Source organism: Trachypithecus francoisi, unplaced genomic scaffold (assembly GCF_009764315.1).
Source record: "Trachypithecus francoisi isolate TF-2019V2 unplaced genomic scaffold, Tfra_2.0 Lachesis_group8, whole genome shotgun sequence".
In the NCBI taxonomy this organism is placed as follows: domain Eukaryota; kingdom Metazoa; phylum Chordata; class Mammalia; order Primates; family Cercopithecidae; genus Trachypithecus; species Trachypithecus francoisi.
Window position 1 is genome coordinate 20,686,580 of NW_022681473.1, and position 19,117 is coordinate 20,705,696.

At 40.9% G+C, this 19,117-nt stretch overlaps 1 protein-coding gene across 4 annotated transcripts in view; it reads right to left on the minus strand.

Moving 5' to 3' along the window:
• EXT2 (exostosin glycosyltransferase 2) overlaps positions 1-19,117 on the minus strand; it is a 200,218-nt gene that overhangs the window by 45,776 nt on the left and 135,325 nt on the right. For all 4 annotated transcript variants that reach the window (XM_033207210.1, XM_033207209.1, XM_033207211.1 and 1 more), the window contains 3 exons: positions 6,266-6,409; positions 4,511-4,639; positions 2,372-2,454 (listed from right to left, as the gene is read on the minus strand). In XM_033207210.1, the coding sequence (XP_033063101.1) occupies positions 2,372-2,454; positions 4,511-4,639; positions 6,266-6,409 (356 nt within the window). The remainder of the gene's footprint in view (positions 1-2,371; positions 2,455-4,510; positions 4,640-6,265; positions 6,410-19,117) is intronic.

Consider the following 19,117-nt stretch of genomic DNA (forward strand, 5'->3'; position numbering starts at 1 on the left):
GAGAGTCTCTGCTTCTGGCCCAGGGTTTTACTGGTTGGGATCCTAGTGATTTTTGAAGGATCACTTCAAATGTCACCTCTTTTAGAAAGTTATTCTTAATAATGAACCTAGCAAAAAGTTACTTCTCTTTCACCTAATCAATTATAGCCATTTGAGCCTCTCTCAGGGCACTCATCACAAATAGCATTGTTACATATACATGTAACACTGTTAAGGTCCTTGACACTGTTAAAGTCCAACAGTTCGCTCCAATCCCTCCATCAGCATCTCCTCCTAACTACATATCCTACATATCATAACATATCCTATCGTCCCTGTAATCTCAGCACTTTGGGAGCTCTAGGCGAGAGGATACCTTGAGCCAGGAGTTCAAGACCATGGTGAGACCCTGTCCCCACAAAAAATTTAAGAACTAGTTAGCATGGTGGTACTAGGATGCACCTGTAGTCCCAGCTACTCAGGTGGCTCAGATGAGAGGATCACTTGAGCCTAGGAGTTTAAGGTTGCAGTGAGCCATGATTGTATCACTGCAAAACAGAGCAAGATCCTTTCTCTTTAAAAAAAAAAAAAAAAAAAAGAAACTTTCAAAGAGGAAGCCTCCATATCCCCCTTAGTTACTCCAGTGTTTAATAATAATTATATCTAAATTAAATTCCCCTACTGCACTTTTTTTTTTTTTTTGGAGATGGAGTTTCACTCTTGTTGCCCAGGCTGGAATGTGATGGCACGATCTCAGCTCACTGCAACCTCCACCTCCCGGGTTCAAGTAATTCTCCTGTCTCAGCCTCCCAAATAGCTGGGATTACAGGCATATACCAACACGCTCAGCTAATTTTGTTTTTTTGTTTTGTTTTGTTTTGTTTTTTTTTTAGTAGAGACAGGGTTTCACCACGTTGGTCAGGCTGGTCTTGAACTCCTGACCTCAGATGATCCACCGGCCTTGGCAACCCAAAGTGCTGGGATTACAGACAGGCGTGAGCCATCACACCCGGCTCTCACTGCATTTTAAACCTCTTTACATTTGTTAAGATCTCAGTAATGCTAGAGGAGTTGTTTAGCCTCAGCATGAACTTCAAGGCCATCATCAGGTCAACTTTTCTCCCTATACTTCCTTTCCTGGACCATGTATCCCCACCATTTTAACTCAGCCCAAAGAATGACCACTTAGCTCACTGTTACGAATTTTCCCCAAACTGTTATTTAGGTTTAAATAACAATTTCATGTACTCCAATAGAAGTCCAATTGGGGTCTCTTCCAAAAGAGCTATGACAGTGTATGTCACTACCCTTAACTGTGAAATACTTATGATACCAGTGACAGTATACTATTTCACATCAACAACTGGTGAAGGTCATGTCGTTTGGGTAATGTTTATATATGAAAAAGATAAAGAGATTATTTAGAGAGTAAAACAGAGTAAAACATTACAGAATCCAGGCCAACTGAAACAACTTTCTGCACACACGCAAAAATTCTCTAGGCTTGAAGAATTTTAATATAGCTGATAGATTTCAGAAATGAATTCTGCAAGCAGAGGCATATGAGATCCGTGAAATCTGAACTAGATATTTCATTCTAAAAGGCTACTATATCCTTATCTGAGTGCATTTTTGTCCCCTGACAAGCGCTACTGGGATGTCAGAGTTTGCTGTCTTGTATAAAGAACTGTCTTCTGAAAGTATTAGGTTTGATTCAGGTACTTCAAAGCTTGGGGACTTTTGGGGTACAGGTGAGAACTATTAGGTCTAGTACAGTCTTAACAGAAGACATACATCTCCCACTCCTTTAATACTTACCTACAAGGCCTAGGATTACATTTCACACAAAGGTGTACTTGTTGAGTAACTGACTTGAATCGAAATAAAGAGAGTATTTTAGAGTTGTCTTGCCCCTCTGTCTGTAACGTGAGGGCTTTGCTTTCGAGCCTGTTCTTGGCAGGCATTTCCACAGTGTCAGCAAAGGTAATTTGTCTCTGGTGGGTTTGGTTTAATTCTTTCTAATCAAGCTTTTACTATAACGTGGAGCTATTACCCTGAAAAATAATCCAGTATTTCCTTGGAATTAACTAGCTTCCACTCAAATGACTGTAGATGGTTAACTGCTTAGTCCACATGGAGAATTTGGCTTCTGGAGCTTAAGGCCAGCTATATTTTTAAGACCCTTCCAGCCATTACAAATTGAGTGAGTAGCATTCCGAATTAATTCTTTGGGTGACCTGGGCTTGAACTAACCCAATTCCCACAGTGCACATGGAGGTGACTATGGCTACCAGCTGCTGTCCTTATATCTCCAACAAAGTCCCATAAACAGGCCTAAGGCAGGAAATAGAGATCAGAGGCTAAGGCGCACTTTTGGTTGAGGCTCACTTACCTCTCCACCATGTGTGTTTGGTCTAGCGAAAGCCCATCTATGGCTGTGCACTCAGGACACTTGAATTTCTTTCGTGGGGTTACCTACCAGAGGAGAATAAAAACATACCTGGCTGTCAGTGTCAAGGACAATAAAATCATGCTTGTGACACCACACTGCATTATTTTGTGTTGTAAGCTGAGATGTTGCATGCGCGTGCACACACACACAGACACACACCTCGCCATTCCTCCATTCAACTCTGTCTGGCTCAGCCAACAGCAGAACTCACAAGGGCCCAATAAAAAAGGCTTGGAGGGCTTTTGCCTTCTGTAACTGGAAAGAAGTGGTGATGACAAGCTCCTTAATTCCTGTTTAATGACTGTTTTCTCACTGCCAAGGTCCTTGTATAAACACCATTTGTTCTTGTAGCCATCAGGGCGATGAAATACAGCTTCCCATAACTTTCACCGTAACCTGAGTTCCAACATGCGCTCTTTCTCCTCTTTCCAGCTAATGGCAAATGCTATGAGCAGCACCATGCTCTTGAAGATGCCAAGCTATTCTGCAAGTCCCTTGAGTCAAGAAAAAAATTGAATGGTCCCTCATACTCTGAAACTTTTTCCCTGACTCCCCACTACCCTCTCAAACCTTAACCAGTGATCTTCCTAGCAAACTCAGGGGAAGCTGCTATCCCAACCTAGTGAAGATAAATAAACAGTGAAGAGATAGAAGGGAAAGAAACTAGATAACTAAGTCCAGGCTAAGAAGCATAGAGACACTGGGCATTACTGTTCACAGTCAGCAGCGACAGCTGAAAACATGTTGAAGCATGTTAAAAAGCAAATTTGGGGCTGGGCACAGTGGCTCACACCTGTAATCTTAGCACTTTGGGAAGCCGAGGTGGGTGGAGTGCCTGAGCTCAGGAGTTCAAGATCAGCCTGGCCAACATGGTGAAACGCCATCTCTACTAAAATACAAAAAAAAAAAAAATAGCTGAATCTGGCTGAGTATGCCTGTAGAACCAGTTACTCGGGAGGCTGAGACGGCAGAATTGCTTGAACACAGGAGGCGGAGGTTGCAGTGAGCCGAGATTGTGCCACTGCACTCTACCCTGGTGACAGAGCGAGATTCAGTCTCAAAAAAAAAAAAAAAGAAAAAAGAAAAAAAAAAAGCAAATTTGGGGATGGGAGGGGTCCCTTTAAAATAACTCTCACAATTCGCATTATTTTTTGTGTGGTCAGCTGTTCACTGAGTTATTTAGAGAGCTGGGGCACAGGGTGTGGACTGGGGCAAGTTTGGTGAGCACAGAGAGTGATGTTTCCTCCTTCCCTCTTCACTTTGGTTTAATCTGGCTTCTCTCATCAGTTAATAGCCTGAGGAATCAGTGGATAATGCCATACCATGCTTTCAGCATAAGCTCACCTAGGAATTTGGCTTTCTAGGCAGATTGTTAGGGAACCTGGCATTGCCCATTTTCATGCATGAAATTCTAATCTAGAAGGAAAAAAGACCAAGATAATTCTACTCATATAAAGAAGGGTACCTTCTGTATCTACCTAGGGATCTTATTTGAGCAATGTATAAATTTCAGGAATACACAGGCATCTTTTACAGATACAAAGGCCTCTCACAGGAACTTTGTGTAGTCTCAGCTTTTAATATGTTATGGGAAAGGTACTTTTAAAACCTGGTAATTGATATTTAAAAACAATTAAATTAGTTGTGTTTAGGACAACTACAGTTACATAACTGGATGAGGTGTACTATTTTCTCAACATCTAATAAAAACAAAACCAGCTACCTTAAGAAAAATTTAAACTACATCCTTTAACTAAAAGAACTAGATCCCATATCAGCTTTGCGAATATAATTAAGTTTTTGATTTACAGATTGATCATCATAGCCTTTGTCTCTGATACTGAAGGTTAAAAACTGCAACTAAAGAAATTGTATAAAAAAAGAAAACATGTTTAATTTGCCAAAGCCTAGCTTCAGTTTCCCAGTGTGACCGCATCAATCATCATAGAAGCTTAAACTAAAATGGAGCTTAAAGTTTATCTAGTCCTATACTTAATTTATAGTTACAAGAACTTCTTAGGCTCAGATAATAGATATTTGCCCAAGGTCTCAAAACAAGTGAGTGACAGAGCCTCCTACCTTGATAACTGCTTTTCCCGTGACGTTGGCCACCAGGAAGTTCATGGCGATATCTTCACAGTTCATATGAGCATCTACCCAGTTCTTGATATCCCCAGGCATTTTGTAGGTATACAGGTAATTAAAATACTGTCAAGTGAGACAGAAAGAAGAAATACTCAAAAATAGCAGTTCCCTTTGGCTGATAAATAAGGGGTAGCATAGCCAAGTCATGGGGACAAGCTTTCTCTCATAAGATTAATCACAAGGCTGTATTATTAGGAAAGGTACAAGGAGGTATTAGAATGCTTTTGGTCAAGCGACCAAGCATGTTCTATATGGTCATTCTTCTACCAAAGTGTGTGCTTTTTAAAGCAGAAGAAAAATGAGTCAATTCTAAAACTACCATATATATGAAATAGTATAGAAATGGGTCAAAAAAAAAAAAAAGCATACATAGTCTACTACCATAAATCTCATTAATTATAATCCTTAGTTTCTGTTTTTTTGTTTGCTTGTTGCAAAATACAAAAACCCATTTCTGGATCTAGAGACCTGAAAAATATGAGGGCAGTAGTGCTGAGCTAACAACAAACAATCGATATGAATACAGCTAAATTAAATTAACTATGTTGAGCTGAACGGACCTTTCTCCTGACATCAGTTCTTTGCTGACAACAGACAAGTTATTATTGTTTAATTAAACCATACACTCCCAGGGAGCATTCTACCATTGAACTGAATATTCTAAAATCAAATGCATATTCCCCAATCTCTCCCTAATAAAAAAAGAGTCAAAAAGACGAAGTGATGATTCCCAGAGAGGAAATACAAAAGGCTAATAAATACAAAAAAGGAATTTCAATCTTACTAGTAATCAAATCAAAGTTAAGACAATAAAAATCACTTTTACTTATAAAAATAGCTACCTTCTTTTCTATTAAACATATTTCATGCAAGAAAAGGCATGGTAAAACAGTTTTATATTTTGCTGGTGGGAGTGTAAATTCACACAAACAATACTGAAACCAACAGACACATACACATACACACATATATGCACATATACAACATATATACATTTAGAATATTCACAACATATATATGTATATGTGTATATATACGTGTATGTACATATATCTTTAAAAACCCAAAATATTCATTCCCTTTGATATAATAATTCTATTTCTAGGACTCTATCACAATGGTCATGAGTACAAACAGTTATGAAAATGGACATCAATCGCTAACATTAGATATTAAGCATTATCTAAAATAGCAAAAATTTAGAAAGAAATATCCAAGATAGCAAAATAGTTATACATGACTTCTAAAGCATTAAGATAATGGTATCTTAATTATGCTAAGAAGTAACTGTTTATGAAGATATGTCAATGACATGAGAAAAGGCTCACAATGAAATACATGAAAAAAGCAAGCTAATGAGAGTATTTACAACTGTCTGTGTATACATACGAGTAAGTAAATAAATAAACGGCAAGCTGGAAATAGCACCTGAACGATAAAATGGTTATCTCTAAGTGACAGGATTACAAGTAACTTTTCTTCATTCTATTTTATGTATTTTCCTATTTTCTACCATGAGCGTGCATTACTTGTATAATTAGAAAAAGGACAGCTTTATTTGTAAAATACTGTCACACAATATGGCTTCTGTAAGCCCTCTCGGCAGGAATGGAAAATTAAATTGGGTCAGATACAATGTGTACCTTTCTCTCAGTTTTGTCGACTTGCCCCAGGACTGCGCCCCCTTACCTTGTGATAAAAAGCTGCCCCCGTGAGCACCATGGACACTTCATTTGTCCACTCAGACTCGTACTTCCACTTATTCATCTCATGGTCCCAGAGATGCAGACGACCCGGGTAACCCACCAACCGGTCAGGAAATTCTCGCCAGACCTAAGGACAGACAAATAATAACAATCAAGTCCCAATTCAGACAGCAACCATTCAGTGCTGAGTTATCCAAACAGGTATCAACAGACTTCCTAGGTTCAAACCGTTATAACTAAGAAGGTCATAATGGGATTCTGGAGAGGTTCCATCAGACAGGTGCTAGTTATTCTGCCAATACTCAAAGACAGATGCTGATTCTGACTTCCTCCCAATCTTCTTGTATGTGCTTGGGAATTTCAAGTAATGTGGGGGTAATAGCTTACTGAGTTGGGCCAAGGTAGGCAATCTCTTAACATGATTAATGAAATAGGTTCCATTCTTAATGAATTCACAAAATGAAGGATAAATGGAACCTTGCAACTCAACTGCCCTGATTTGTATTAAATTGGTGATTACGAAAACTTATAATAAAGTCTCTATTTCTTAAAAAAAAAAAAAAAAAGCATCTATTTCTCTTGAGCATACACCCATTCTTATGACCTATTGGAAGCCTAAAGGATAGAAGGGCTGCCTCATTCTGTAATCTGTAACACAATAAAAACAAATATTTGATTTCCATATCTGGAAAGGTCCTTACATAGAGTTTTGTTGGATTAAGCAGAATTGGGTATACTGGGGATGAGGAATTTCCAATACCTTCTCCCATGTATTTCTGTATAGTTTAGTTTAACCTTGAAAAGATCCATACCATGAATGAGTATGATAATTTGCTGGTTGGTCTTCGTGCCTCTTATCAGTCTCTGTTGCTAGTTCCTCAACCATCACCAGACTTCTAATTAATGGAGTTCCTGAGAATTCAGTCCTAGGCCCTATTCTCTTCTTCAGACTCTCTTTAAGTAATCTCATCTAGTTTCAATCACTTTAAATATCATCAATAATCTGGTGACCTCTAAATTTATGTTTAGCCCTGAATGTTTCTAAGATAGCCAACCACTTAGTTAATATCTCCACCTGAATAAACAAACCTAACACGTCCAAACCATAACTCTTGATTCCATATCCCCAGACAAGTCATTCTCTCAATCTTCTCCATCTCAATAAATCAGCCAGCCAGTTGCTCAAACCCAAAAGCTAAGACTCAGTCTTTATTCCTTCCTTTCCTCATGTTCAATCCATTAGCAAGTCCTGCTAGATCTTCTTCTATCTCTTACCACCTCTAGTGCCATTCCCTCTAGCCCAAACCACCACTGTCCATCACCAAGATTACTGTGCTAGCTTTCTAATTTGTCTCCTTCCTGCCATTCTTGCCCTTCCAAAGCATCATTTGCACAGCATCCCTAAAAGGACCATTCCTAAAAGAATATTAGTGTATTCTGCACAGGGTAATTCAACTAGTGCATTCTCTCCTATTTTATATCTATTTTAATAGAGTTATTTTCATCATCAATTTCTATAAAATATATATAAAAGTCATATGATCATATGCCAGAGCAACTAGAGGCTTCCCCAACACACAAGTGTTGCTGAGTCCAGAAAGGACACTTCATGCCACTCCCTAGGGCAGAGCCAGTGTGTTTGGGCCCTATGCCCTTTTAAGTTTCCTATGGTTGCTGTTAGCAAAGAACCACAAACTGGGGGGCTTAGATCAGAAACTAGTCTTAAGTTCTAGAGGTTAGAAATCTGAAAGCAAGGTGTTATTAGGGCCATGCTCCCACTGAAACATGTCGGGAAATGTTTCCTTGCCTCTTCCTAGCTTCTGGTGGCTGGCTGTCAATCTCTGGCATTGCTTGGTTTGTAGATGCCTCACTCCAACCCTCCATCTTCACAAGGCCATCTTCCCTCTGTGCAAGTCTATCTCTGTGTCTAAATTTCCCTTTTCGATAAGGACATCAGTCTGTGAATTAGGGGTCACCCTGACAACATTTTAACTTGATTAACCTCTGAAAATACCCCATTTCCAAATAAATAATACCCCATTTCCAAATAAAGTCACATTTTGAGGTACTGAAGATCAGGACTTCAACAATTCAACCTATAGTATCACTCCCAAAATATTCAAAGAAAGGTACCGCCCTCAAAACAAAACAAAATGGCTTCCCACTGCACTGAGAATAATATTCGAACTCCTTCACACGTCACAGAGGGCCTGCCTACTCTTCACCTCTTCTCTCACCATGTCCCCTCACTCTCCAGTGGCCCTTCTGTTCTTCAGCCACCACTAGACCTCAAGCCCTCTGCACTTGTTATTTCTTCTGGCTGGAGTGTTCTTCCAGCTCTTCCAAAGGCTTGGGTCCTTCTCATCTGTCAGGTCCCTGTTTAAATGTCAACTACTTTGAGAGGGCTTCTCGGACCTTCCTTGCTGAGGCAAACAGCACCCCCAACCAGCCACTCGTCGCCACACCCCCCCAACCCCATCCTTTTCTTTACCAAACTTTTACTTGCACCATTATCTTGGTTATTTATTGTTTACTATGTATTTTCCTCTTGCAGAATTTAAACTCAAAAAGGACAGAGACTGTTTTATACACTGTGGTATCCCAAGCACAAAGAACAGTGTCTGGCACTCTACAACATTCCACACGCAGTTGTCAAACGCACGATTGGGCAGAATCTCAGCAAGTAAAAAGCCAAGAATGAAGGGAATCAAAAATCCTCCTCTTTTCTTCAGAGAAAATATATACCAGAGCCAGTATACTCCTTAATTCAGGAAGGAAGCCTGCAGCAGTACTGACCAGCAGTTACCATGAATTATAACGTGATATCCATTGTGTGTGAAGACCACAGTCTTATTTCCCCACTAAAGCACATCTTGTGATTTGTTTTTCCAGAAGCGGGTAGAGGGGGCATTTTTGGTGAGACACTGCATTGTCTTGTCCAGTCCTCACTGTGACCATCTCCGTGCTTTTATGGAATGTCTGACCTAGGTCTTGGGCGTGGTCTGGGATCATGAAAAAGCTTTCATTTGTGTGAAACCAGCTCACCTAACAGGGCTCTCAAACCCACAACCTTGGCTTCATTAACACCATGTTGTAACCAACAGAGCTAATCGACCACAGGCATCGTCATAATAGCTGCAGACAAATGAATTCATGTCAAACATTTTCTCAGATGTGTAATGCTGCTGCTGTGTTCTCTCTACTCTGGGGTTTGTATTTCAGCAGATTAAAATAATGTGATACTATTACAGTTTTATAGAGCCCAGAGCAGCAACACAGTATGTGAGCCATAACTTCTGTTTGTTTTGTGGGCCTGGGCAGATGCCATGAAATGCGCTGCCAGCTTCCTTTTCTCAGCACCAAGCACCTGCCTGTTCAAGTCACACCAATGCCATGATCACTGATTCATGGGGTTAAAGAGATTTCCGAAGGGCTCCAAGCACACATAACTAAACACCAGGGATGCCAAAGTGAAAGAAAAGGAGTAGGGCGTGGGGAGGGGGCATCCAATTCAGTTGGCACTTCTGCTGAAGATGGAAGTTGCTTTTCTCCCCCTGTTTACTTTGAGTCAACACAGCTCTCTACTTCATGCTAAGAAAAACTCAAATCTCTTTCCCTAGGGATTCTTCTTTATAAGCCCCTCTTTTGCAGCCATAATAATAACATTATTATTATTGGCTCAGTTGTTGAGTCCAATGCTGTTAAGATTTCGGTCCTCTTACTGTTGGCTGAAGTCACTTATCAGACTTCTCTCAGGGACTTAATTTGGTGACAATGGGTCAGATGCTAAATTCCGCTGCTCCAAAAGGCATCAGAGGTGTCCTGAATTTCAGGTTGCTTTCGAGCCTTTATAGTGAGCGCTGTTCCTCATGCGGGGCCTCTCAGCCCTTGACTGATTCCAAGCAGCTGGATACAATCAAGATACCATCCCTGTCACTTCATCTATAACTCTGCAGCTGACTACAGGATCAAAACGGAGTGAAACAGAATGGGATGGGCCCTCTCTAATTGAGCCCTAGTGTAGTACGAAGTCGATTATGTATACAATAAAGCATTTTCCCAGCCAGATGAGCAAGAGCTCAAACTCTACCCTGTCTCTTCACGGCTACCCACCCCTACTCTAATTCAACTTTTTTCTTGTTACCTCGGGGAAATGCTCTGGGTCAGTCTTTTGTCATTACTACCAAATGCCTTTATATATTGTGGTGTGGGTATTTGAAACTTCACAGAATATCCCTGGAGTTCCAGAAACAGTGCTTCCACAGTTACATTCAAATCACAAAGTCAATATTGAATTGTCTATACCGTTGAAATCCTCCATATATATAGCGCCTTCATCTATTTTAAATTGCACACATTTTGGGGGACAGAAGCCTATCTCTGTTATAATAAACTCTCTATGCCTAAGTTAGGGACTTACCAATAATTTGGATAGTCCTTCCATTTGTGGCTATCCCATACCACGAGTCAAATGGGGATTGTAACGATGTAAAAACATCCTCTAACTGTTTCTTTCCATTCTAATTTTTATAATCTTGGTCCTCAACACCTCTTACCTGATTATGGAAATGTTCTGCTCTCTAGATTCTCAGCTATGCCTACTCGGCCATTTTCCAAGTTCTTCTTTCTTGAGACTCCTGAGGTCTTTGGTCGTGTCCCGTTACTATAGATAGGATTAAACAAATATCTTCTACCTTTGTATAAAAGCCCATAGGAGGCAGCCTAGACCGAGTCTCACACCCTATAGAAAGTGGACCAGAGGCACGTAGTTAAAACAGATCCAGGAGGCTCTGCCACTGGTGCATTGTGCAACTGACCTATTCAAGGTGTCTTGCTTCCATTTTGCATCTATAAAATAAGGGGTTGGATTAAGTGACTTCCAATGTCCTTTAACAGCTAAAATCTTTTATCTTCCTCCTCACTGACCTGTTCCCAGGGAACTAACCCACCAATTGTGATCTGTTTCAAGTTGTAAGTTTCTAAACAGCATGGGCTGTATTATCTAACTTTGTTTAAAATGCCATGCACATGTAAGTACCCAATAAATGGTCCTAAAAGGAGGATAATGCACTACCTTCTAAGCCAGCTTACAGAGTGCATTTTAAACTCAGGGTGTGTGCTAACCGCAGTCAGATTCAGGAAACAGACTGGGGGGAGAAGGGGGAAGGTGTAACAACAGGTGGTGCCCATCTGGGATGTCCAATTATGAAATCACGGGTCAGCACTAGGAGAAAAGCCACTCTCTGAAGTGGCTTCTACAGTCATCACACCGTCAAAGGCACAGTTCCACAGGGATATTGCTACTGGGTGAGCAATGTATTAGGACTCATGAACCAAGAGACAGACTAAGAAGTAGTGAGGGAAATGGAGTGGGGGTGCAGTCTATGGATCCAAGCCGCATCAAACTGGGCAATGGCTTCATTTCCTTCCTTGCACACACTGCCTGAGTTTGGTCAATCCTTAACCATCAAAGTGCAACACAGCTCTAAGAACCAGCACAAACCTTGCTGTCACATGCCTAGGTCAGCCAAGACAGAGCACAAGGAATCCAACATGCAAAAGCATCTTTGAATTAGTGGCCCTTCTTCCCTTCAGGCTTCGTTTTGCCTGCTGCCCAGATGGGAAGGGGGCAGCTGGCTGGCTTCCAATTCTGAGCTGGCTTCCACAGAGGAGCCAGTTATAGGATTCACTCTCAGCCCTCTGGGAACAAAGCTCACCTTTTATTTTTGGAATTTCCTGAAATGAAGTGGAATGGAGGGACTGACTGGCTTCATTTTCAGCTTATGCTTTTAACTACATTGGTAGTTGGCAGTTTTTATCAAGGAGGTGCTTTGAAAAAAGCCAAAGAGCCTTCATTCACTCCTGGGCCACAATTCAATGCCGATACTAGCCATCTAGAGCCAGGGAGCCCAGAAGTTGTCATGTAGAGTTCCCTAATGCTGACTAGTTTTGACAAACACATGGACAAACTGCATTATGGATTAAGATTTACCTGCGAGATCACTTTAGTCTGCCCGAGAGACCTTCCCAACCCCAGGCAGGAGTTTGCTTAAAATAAGCCAAGCAGGAAAACCAATCATACAGGCAGGCTTCTGGGGTTTGGGCTGCATTCCCATTTGCCTCAGTCTGGGTAGAGGTTGGTACCTTGGTGCTGGGGCACATGATCTCCATTCTTTGCAAGTTATCTTTTAAGGCCAGGGGCCATGAAGATGGCAAAGAGACAGACTGGGGTTGGCCATAGTTGATAGAAAAATTTGTGCCATTAAATCTTTCAATAATTATCCCTCCTAGGAAGACACTGCCAAAGAAAGGGTCTTTAAACATGTACCTCATTGTATCTGTGCCAGCTCACTGGACAGCATAACCATGAGCCTTCTGTGGATAATAATAAGACTCACACTTTGGGAGTTGGAGCTGATGACCACTGTCCAAGCCATCTCGGAGATCTGCAACCTCAGAAATCATGTAGAAGGCAGAGGGCACTTGGTCCAGTTCCCTCATTGCACAGATGAGAACACTGAGACCTGGAGAGACGTGGTTCTCCCAAGGTTACAGTGCTGAGTCAAATCTAAATTGGTCCTAACTCCCAGTCCAATCCTCTATTCATGAAGTCATCTGACTTGCTACTATGCTAATTCTAAAAAGCACCTTATTGTCCCCAAGCTCAGTACCTCACCTGAAAACAAAGAAGTCAGATTATGGTGTGAAAAATGACATTCAGGGTCAATGTTCTTCAGTTCTGTGGTGCCAGTGGCAGATACGAAGAGGGTCACAGGTGCCTGCTGAATGACCAGGTTCAGAATAGAACCAGGTAGGGAGAGGAGGTAGGGAACATGACAAAACCCTTTGCTCCCATCAGTCCTCATTTCTAAAAACTACTGGCTCTTTGTGAATGTGGTTTTCATTTAGCAAAGAAAGCCATATGCTCACACCACTAAAAGAAAGAACTCCCGTCAGCTGTGCAGCAAACTAGTGAGACTCCACATCTGACATCTGAGGGCCTACTGGAACCTCGTAATCTGTGAGGCTCCAGAGCAGAGAAGGAAATGCAAGCAAAAAGCAGCTAAATGAAAGACTAACCCCAACTACTATTTTTCATGAGGCAATGAATCTCTTGGGAGATAATAAGAAGGGAAGGAAAGATGTGAGTTCGAGGGGATGAGAGGAGGAGGAAGACAGGGGTCAGGATCAGGTCGTGGGTTTTCTAATTTTGTGCTCCCTAAGACCCAGTAAAGATGAAATCACTTTTATTTCCATAACCTCAGCTCCAGTGTGGGTCATACTATTTCTAAGTCTAATCTCAGGAGATTGCTTAATGAAGTTAAAAGGAGAATAGTCATCATAAGCCAAATGATGATTCTCTTTAAATCCTGCACAACCAGTGGAAACAGAGACTTCAGTTTCTTATAAATAACCATTATTGAGCCTTCAAAACTTCAAGCTGATTTTGGTGAGGCTTAATTTAAATGACCAGGGATCAAATATATTAGCTCTGTCCACCAAGGAGGAAATAAACTCTCCTTACTTCAAGTAGCTGCCCTGGTGACTTCCATCACTTGCAGTCAGGGACACTACAGCATAACTGGCCAATCTCCTTTGTTTTCTTATTACTGTGCAAAGGTAGGAAATGACAGTGACCACAAACTCAGTAATCCTGGCTGGCTTCAAAGCATAAATCTGCTTCCCAAATCATTATTTAATGCATTAATTCATCCTAGTGCCCTATATGTGTGCTTAAATCCCATAATCTCTTGGTGGAGAATCAAGCAGCAGAGGGACTTTTTCAGATTACTTATTTATTTATATCTCATCTGTTTCCAAAAAATGATTTGGGGTCACTTATAATAAAAGGCAAAACTAAAGTCCAAAGTATCATAACAGATGACATCAACATTATTAAATATATATATATAAACACATATATCTAATATAAATACACATATATCCAATGAATATAGATAGACAGATATAGATAGATAGATATATCTCCAGATACACTCCATCTAGCTTTAAAATCTTAATTCTGATATTAAGTTCTAGAAAGGCAATCCAACAGCAAGCTAAAGTCATACAAGCTCAGGGATGGAGAGATTTGAGTGTTCTTATTTTATTAATTCATTATGCATCTGACTCACAGATACTAAGCTCCCAATATTTTTTAAATTAAACATTTTAGTTTGAGATAATTATAGATTCACATACAGTTGTAAGAAAGAATGCAGACAGCCTGTATACACTTTACCCAGTTTCCCCCAACATCCTGCAAAACTGTAGTATGACATCACAACATGATATTGACATTGATAGAATCAAGGCACAAAGCATTTCCACAGCCACAAGGGTCCCTCCTGTTGAACTTTTAAGACACAACTGTCTCCCTCCCTATCCCTCACTCCTGGCAAGTACCCATCTGGCCTCTATTTCTATAATTTTGTCATTTCGAGGAGGTTATATAAATAGAATCATACAGTATGTAATCTTTTTGGATTGGCTTTTTTCACTCAGCATAACTCCCTGGAGAATCATCCAAGCTGTTGTGTGTATCAGTAGTTTGCTCCTTTTCATTGCTGAATAGTATTCCATATAGTATGCACCTGCCATAGTCTGCTTAACCATTTATCCACTGAAAGATGCCTGAGCTGATTTCAGGTTTTGGCAATTACAAATAAAGCTGCTACAAACATTCACATATAGGTTTTCATGTGAGCATAAATTATCATTCCTCTGGGATAAATGCCCAAATGTGTAACTGCTTAGTCCTATGGTAGTCGCATGTTTAATTTTATAAGAAACTACCAAACTATTTTTCAGAGTGGCTGTACCATTTTATATTTCCAAAAACAATGTGTGAGCAATTCAGTTTTTCTGTATTCTCACTGGCATTTTCTGTGTGTATTTTTTTTGTTGTTAACTTTAGCCATTCTTATAGGTGTGTGATGGTATCTCATTGCAGTCTTATTTTGCATTTCCATAATGGTTAACGATGCTGAACATCTTAGTTGCCACCTGTATATCCTCTTCAGTGCAAAGTCTGTTCATGGCCTTTGCCCATTTTCTAACTGGATTATTTGGTTTTTTACTGTTGAGTTTTGAGAGTTTTAAAAAACATATTCTAGATGTTTAGCCCTTTGTTGGATATGTGGTTTGCAAATATTATCTCTCAGTCTATAGCTTGTCTTTTTGTCCTCTTCACAAGGTCTTGACAGAGCAAAAGTTTTACATTTTGATTAGGTCTAATTGGTCAATTTTTTTTTTTTAATGGATCATGCTTTTGGTGTCAGATCTAAGAACTCTTTGCCTAGCCCTAGAGTCTGAAGACTTTCTCCTTTTTTTCCTAAAAGTTTTATGGTTTCACGTTTTACATTTAAATCTGATTCACTTTCAGTTAATTTTTACATAAAGTGTGAGGTCCAGGCCAAGGTTAAATTTTTGCCCATGGATGTCCAATCTTTCAGCACCATTTGTTGAAAAAGTCAGCAAAGAAAAGACCAGGACTTTTCCACTGAATATGTAATATGGAATCATTATACTTTGAACAACCCCTGACAATTCTACTGACAGGAAGTATACATAAATTCAATGTCCAAATACATCTAATTCAATAAATATTTACTGAGCATCTACTATGTGTCAAGCATTTAGGCATATAGTGGTAAACAAGGCAGATACAATTCTTGCATGAATGGACCACACTGGAGAAGAGGCTTTCAATCAAGCCCAGATCTCTGCTGTGGATGTATTTAGTGGCCCTGGTTGTGAGAAGCCAGTTTCTTCCTTCCCTCTCCAAGCACAGTGTCAACATGTGGTCATGACCTCCACCCAACCCTTCAAATCTTCAGCCCAAAGGCTGATTGGAAACCTAGAAATATTACTAGTAATGGTTGCCAACTCTTGATCTAAACCAGCCAACAGACAGCAGCAAATATATTTCAATCATGATTAATGTGAACCCTAAGCACCAATTTTCATGCACCAAGAAATAAATACGATCTGAGAGATGAGCTGTAAATATCACACTGATTAGTTCATCTTGCTTTCTAGAGACTTGTTTCACAGCTGTGACATTTCTAAGGTCTGGGACTACTCTGATCCTTCAAGTTTTCTTTCTCTTTATTCTCCCCAAATGTGGAATGTCTAATGCAATAGCAATCACCAACCACTGCCTGAAACTCACAATTTTGCAGGCAGTTGTACAATTTTGCAATGAATGGATGCAGCTTCATATTCAGGAGAAATGATAGAGCTTTCCTCCGAATGCTACATACACTGCCCTCTTGAGTGAACTGGGGAGTTCAGGCCTGGGGCTGCTCTGGCTTCCCCTGGCCCTGGGCCCAGTCCTGCCCACACATCTCCTTGGAGTATCTCTATCACAGTTAAGACAGATAAGCAGCCCACGAAGACAAATTCCCCACATCCCCAAACCATAAGCCAAATTCTGAAGCTCTGAATTCCCGAAGCAGCCAAAGCTCCCCTGTAATCAATCCCAATGAGACAGCAGGCAGCTTTTGGAACAATAACCCTGAAACATATGGATCCTTTCAGGGTTGGAATATCATTGCAGATATCTCCTTTTGAACAGGGGGAGGGAAAGCACATATTCTTTAAACCATCAAATGTACCAACACCTCTTTAAAATAACGATCCCATATTATGAGCACTAGTTTTGAGGCAGAGATACAAAACCAGGTGGCCTCCATGGTGCTGCAGACAGGAAAGATCCTGGGGTGAGGTGAGGGTGCGGAACACACAGCGCTGGCTATGGAAAGGTCTGCAGGGCTCTTTCCTCACTAGGGCTGCTTGGTACAAAATGGAAAACATACTAAAACCAATGGAATGGACTTATCTGGAATGGGGGTCTTCGAGGAGGAGAGACCCTCAGACAGGCAGATGTGCCAGCAGGTAGTATGTGCCCTTCTCTGTGGGGCAGGGAGGCTGCTAGTCCTACACTGGATGTTTCATTAATGGCTATATAAACAAATTCTGAACTTGCTGTTTTAATTTGCTCAGTGGGGAAGAAAAAAGTGCCACTCTCTTGTAATTCCCAACTAGGTGCTTTTTTTTCAACGATCAGATGTTATTTCAATGTTCAGCAAACATATTTGATTTCCTTCCCTTAACATTTGTTTGACTTGTTCTCCAATGGGGACTGGGTGCTTTGGAAAAGCTCTGAGAGGTCAGGCTTTACTGCGGCTTCCCTCAGCACTTCCCTGGGCTTCTGGCCCACTACTTGGGATCTTCTTTCAGCAGCACTTGCTGTAGCCGTGGCACACATGAACTATTTTCCCTCCAGGTCCCTGTGAGTCTTGGGGGTGTAAATCAATGCAAGCTGGAGATAGGACAGACCTAACCGATTATTTAGTTCTCCTACAGGCTGAAAAACAGGGAGCCTGAAGCAATGTGAAGAATACTCCAGGGAGATGATCCTCTGAGAAAGAATGACTCACCTCTGACCATAGTTTTCCATTTGTCTCTTTTGGGAAGGTCTAACTGTACCTGACAGGTGAGAACACTCACAGAAATGAGCTGTTTGTGGCCCATTCTCTTCTAAAGACAACAGTCTCTATAATGGCAACCCTTCAGGTACTTCCAAAAAGTGATAAATGGAGGTAACAGACAGGGATATGTTCTTTTCGACACTGTACTGACATTATGGCCAGGCTAAGGAAAGGTACTCGGGGGAACTGTTGCTTACTCAGATATATATGCAAGGCTCAAAGAGAGCTCACACCCCTCAACTTAAAGAATAGGGTATACCACAGGCCTAAAAAAATTATAGTTTTCTAAAAGCTCAACTTTGGCAAACTGGTCCTAGCTACACTGTAAAGCTTTAGTGTCAGACCTAGCACAAAAGCTGATCCAGTGCAGCTCTGGCAAGGTTTGACCTTGTGCTCGCCAAAAACAGGCCTGGCTCAGTGTGAATTCCAGTGCCAGCAGCATACCAGGAGCCATGCAAGCTAACTCCCAGACTGGATCCACAGTGCACTCTGGATACAGGCCACCATCCAGATACGAGAAAGAAAGACTTTAATTCCTAATCTTCCCAGTCTTCGCTAGGTCAGACTTAGGCTCAATGATCTGAGTCACACAAGAGGTCAATGGAATGAAAATCTGAGGTGCTGGTTCCCACCAAAAGCTGAAATACTTTCAATAAGTATATTTATTGGAAGTGGATGCACTGCAGGTATGTCCTTTGTTTTATGGTTCCTCTGTTAGGGATGGCCCCTTTTTATCAGCCTCGGCTATGTAAGTAAGAACTGAGTTTCTCTGTGCCCAAGATGAACTCAAAGGGTGAGCCTTTCCTAGAGTCCATCCATGGCAAGATGAGATAGGAGGTTCCATGTGCTGTAAAGAAAAACCCTTCTGCAGAGACCCTCCTGGATTCCCAACAGACCGAGGCACATTTTCACATTTAGGATTCTGGGGTATAAATCTAGGCAGGGAAGCAGTTAATTTCTTATCAGAAGGATCATAAGCACAAGCCTGTGAGAAGCATGTCCAAGACTTGCTTTACATTTTAATTTTTATTTATTTGTTGTTTTGAGACAGCGTCTCACTTTGTTGCCCAGGCTGGAGTGCAGTGGCACGATCCTAGACTCAAGCGATTCTCTCACCTCAGCCTCCTGAGTAGCTGGGACTACAGGTGAGTGCCACCACACTTGGTTAATTTTTTTTTTTTTTTTAATTTTTAGTAGAGATGAGGTCTCACTATGTTGTTCACGCTGGTCTTGAACTCCTGGCCTCAAACCATCCTCTCACCTAGGGTTCCCAAGGTGTAGGAATTACAGGAATGGGTCACTGCGCCCAGTCATCTACTAGTTTTTAAAGAAGTTATGAA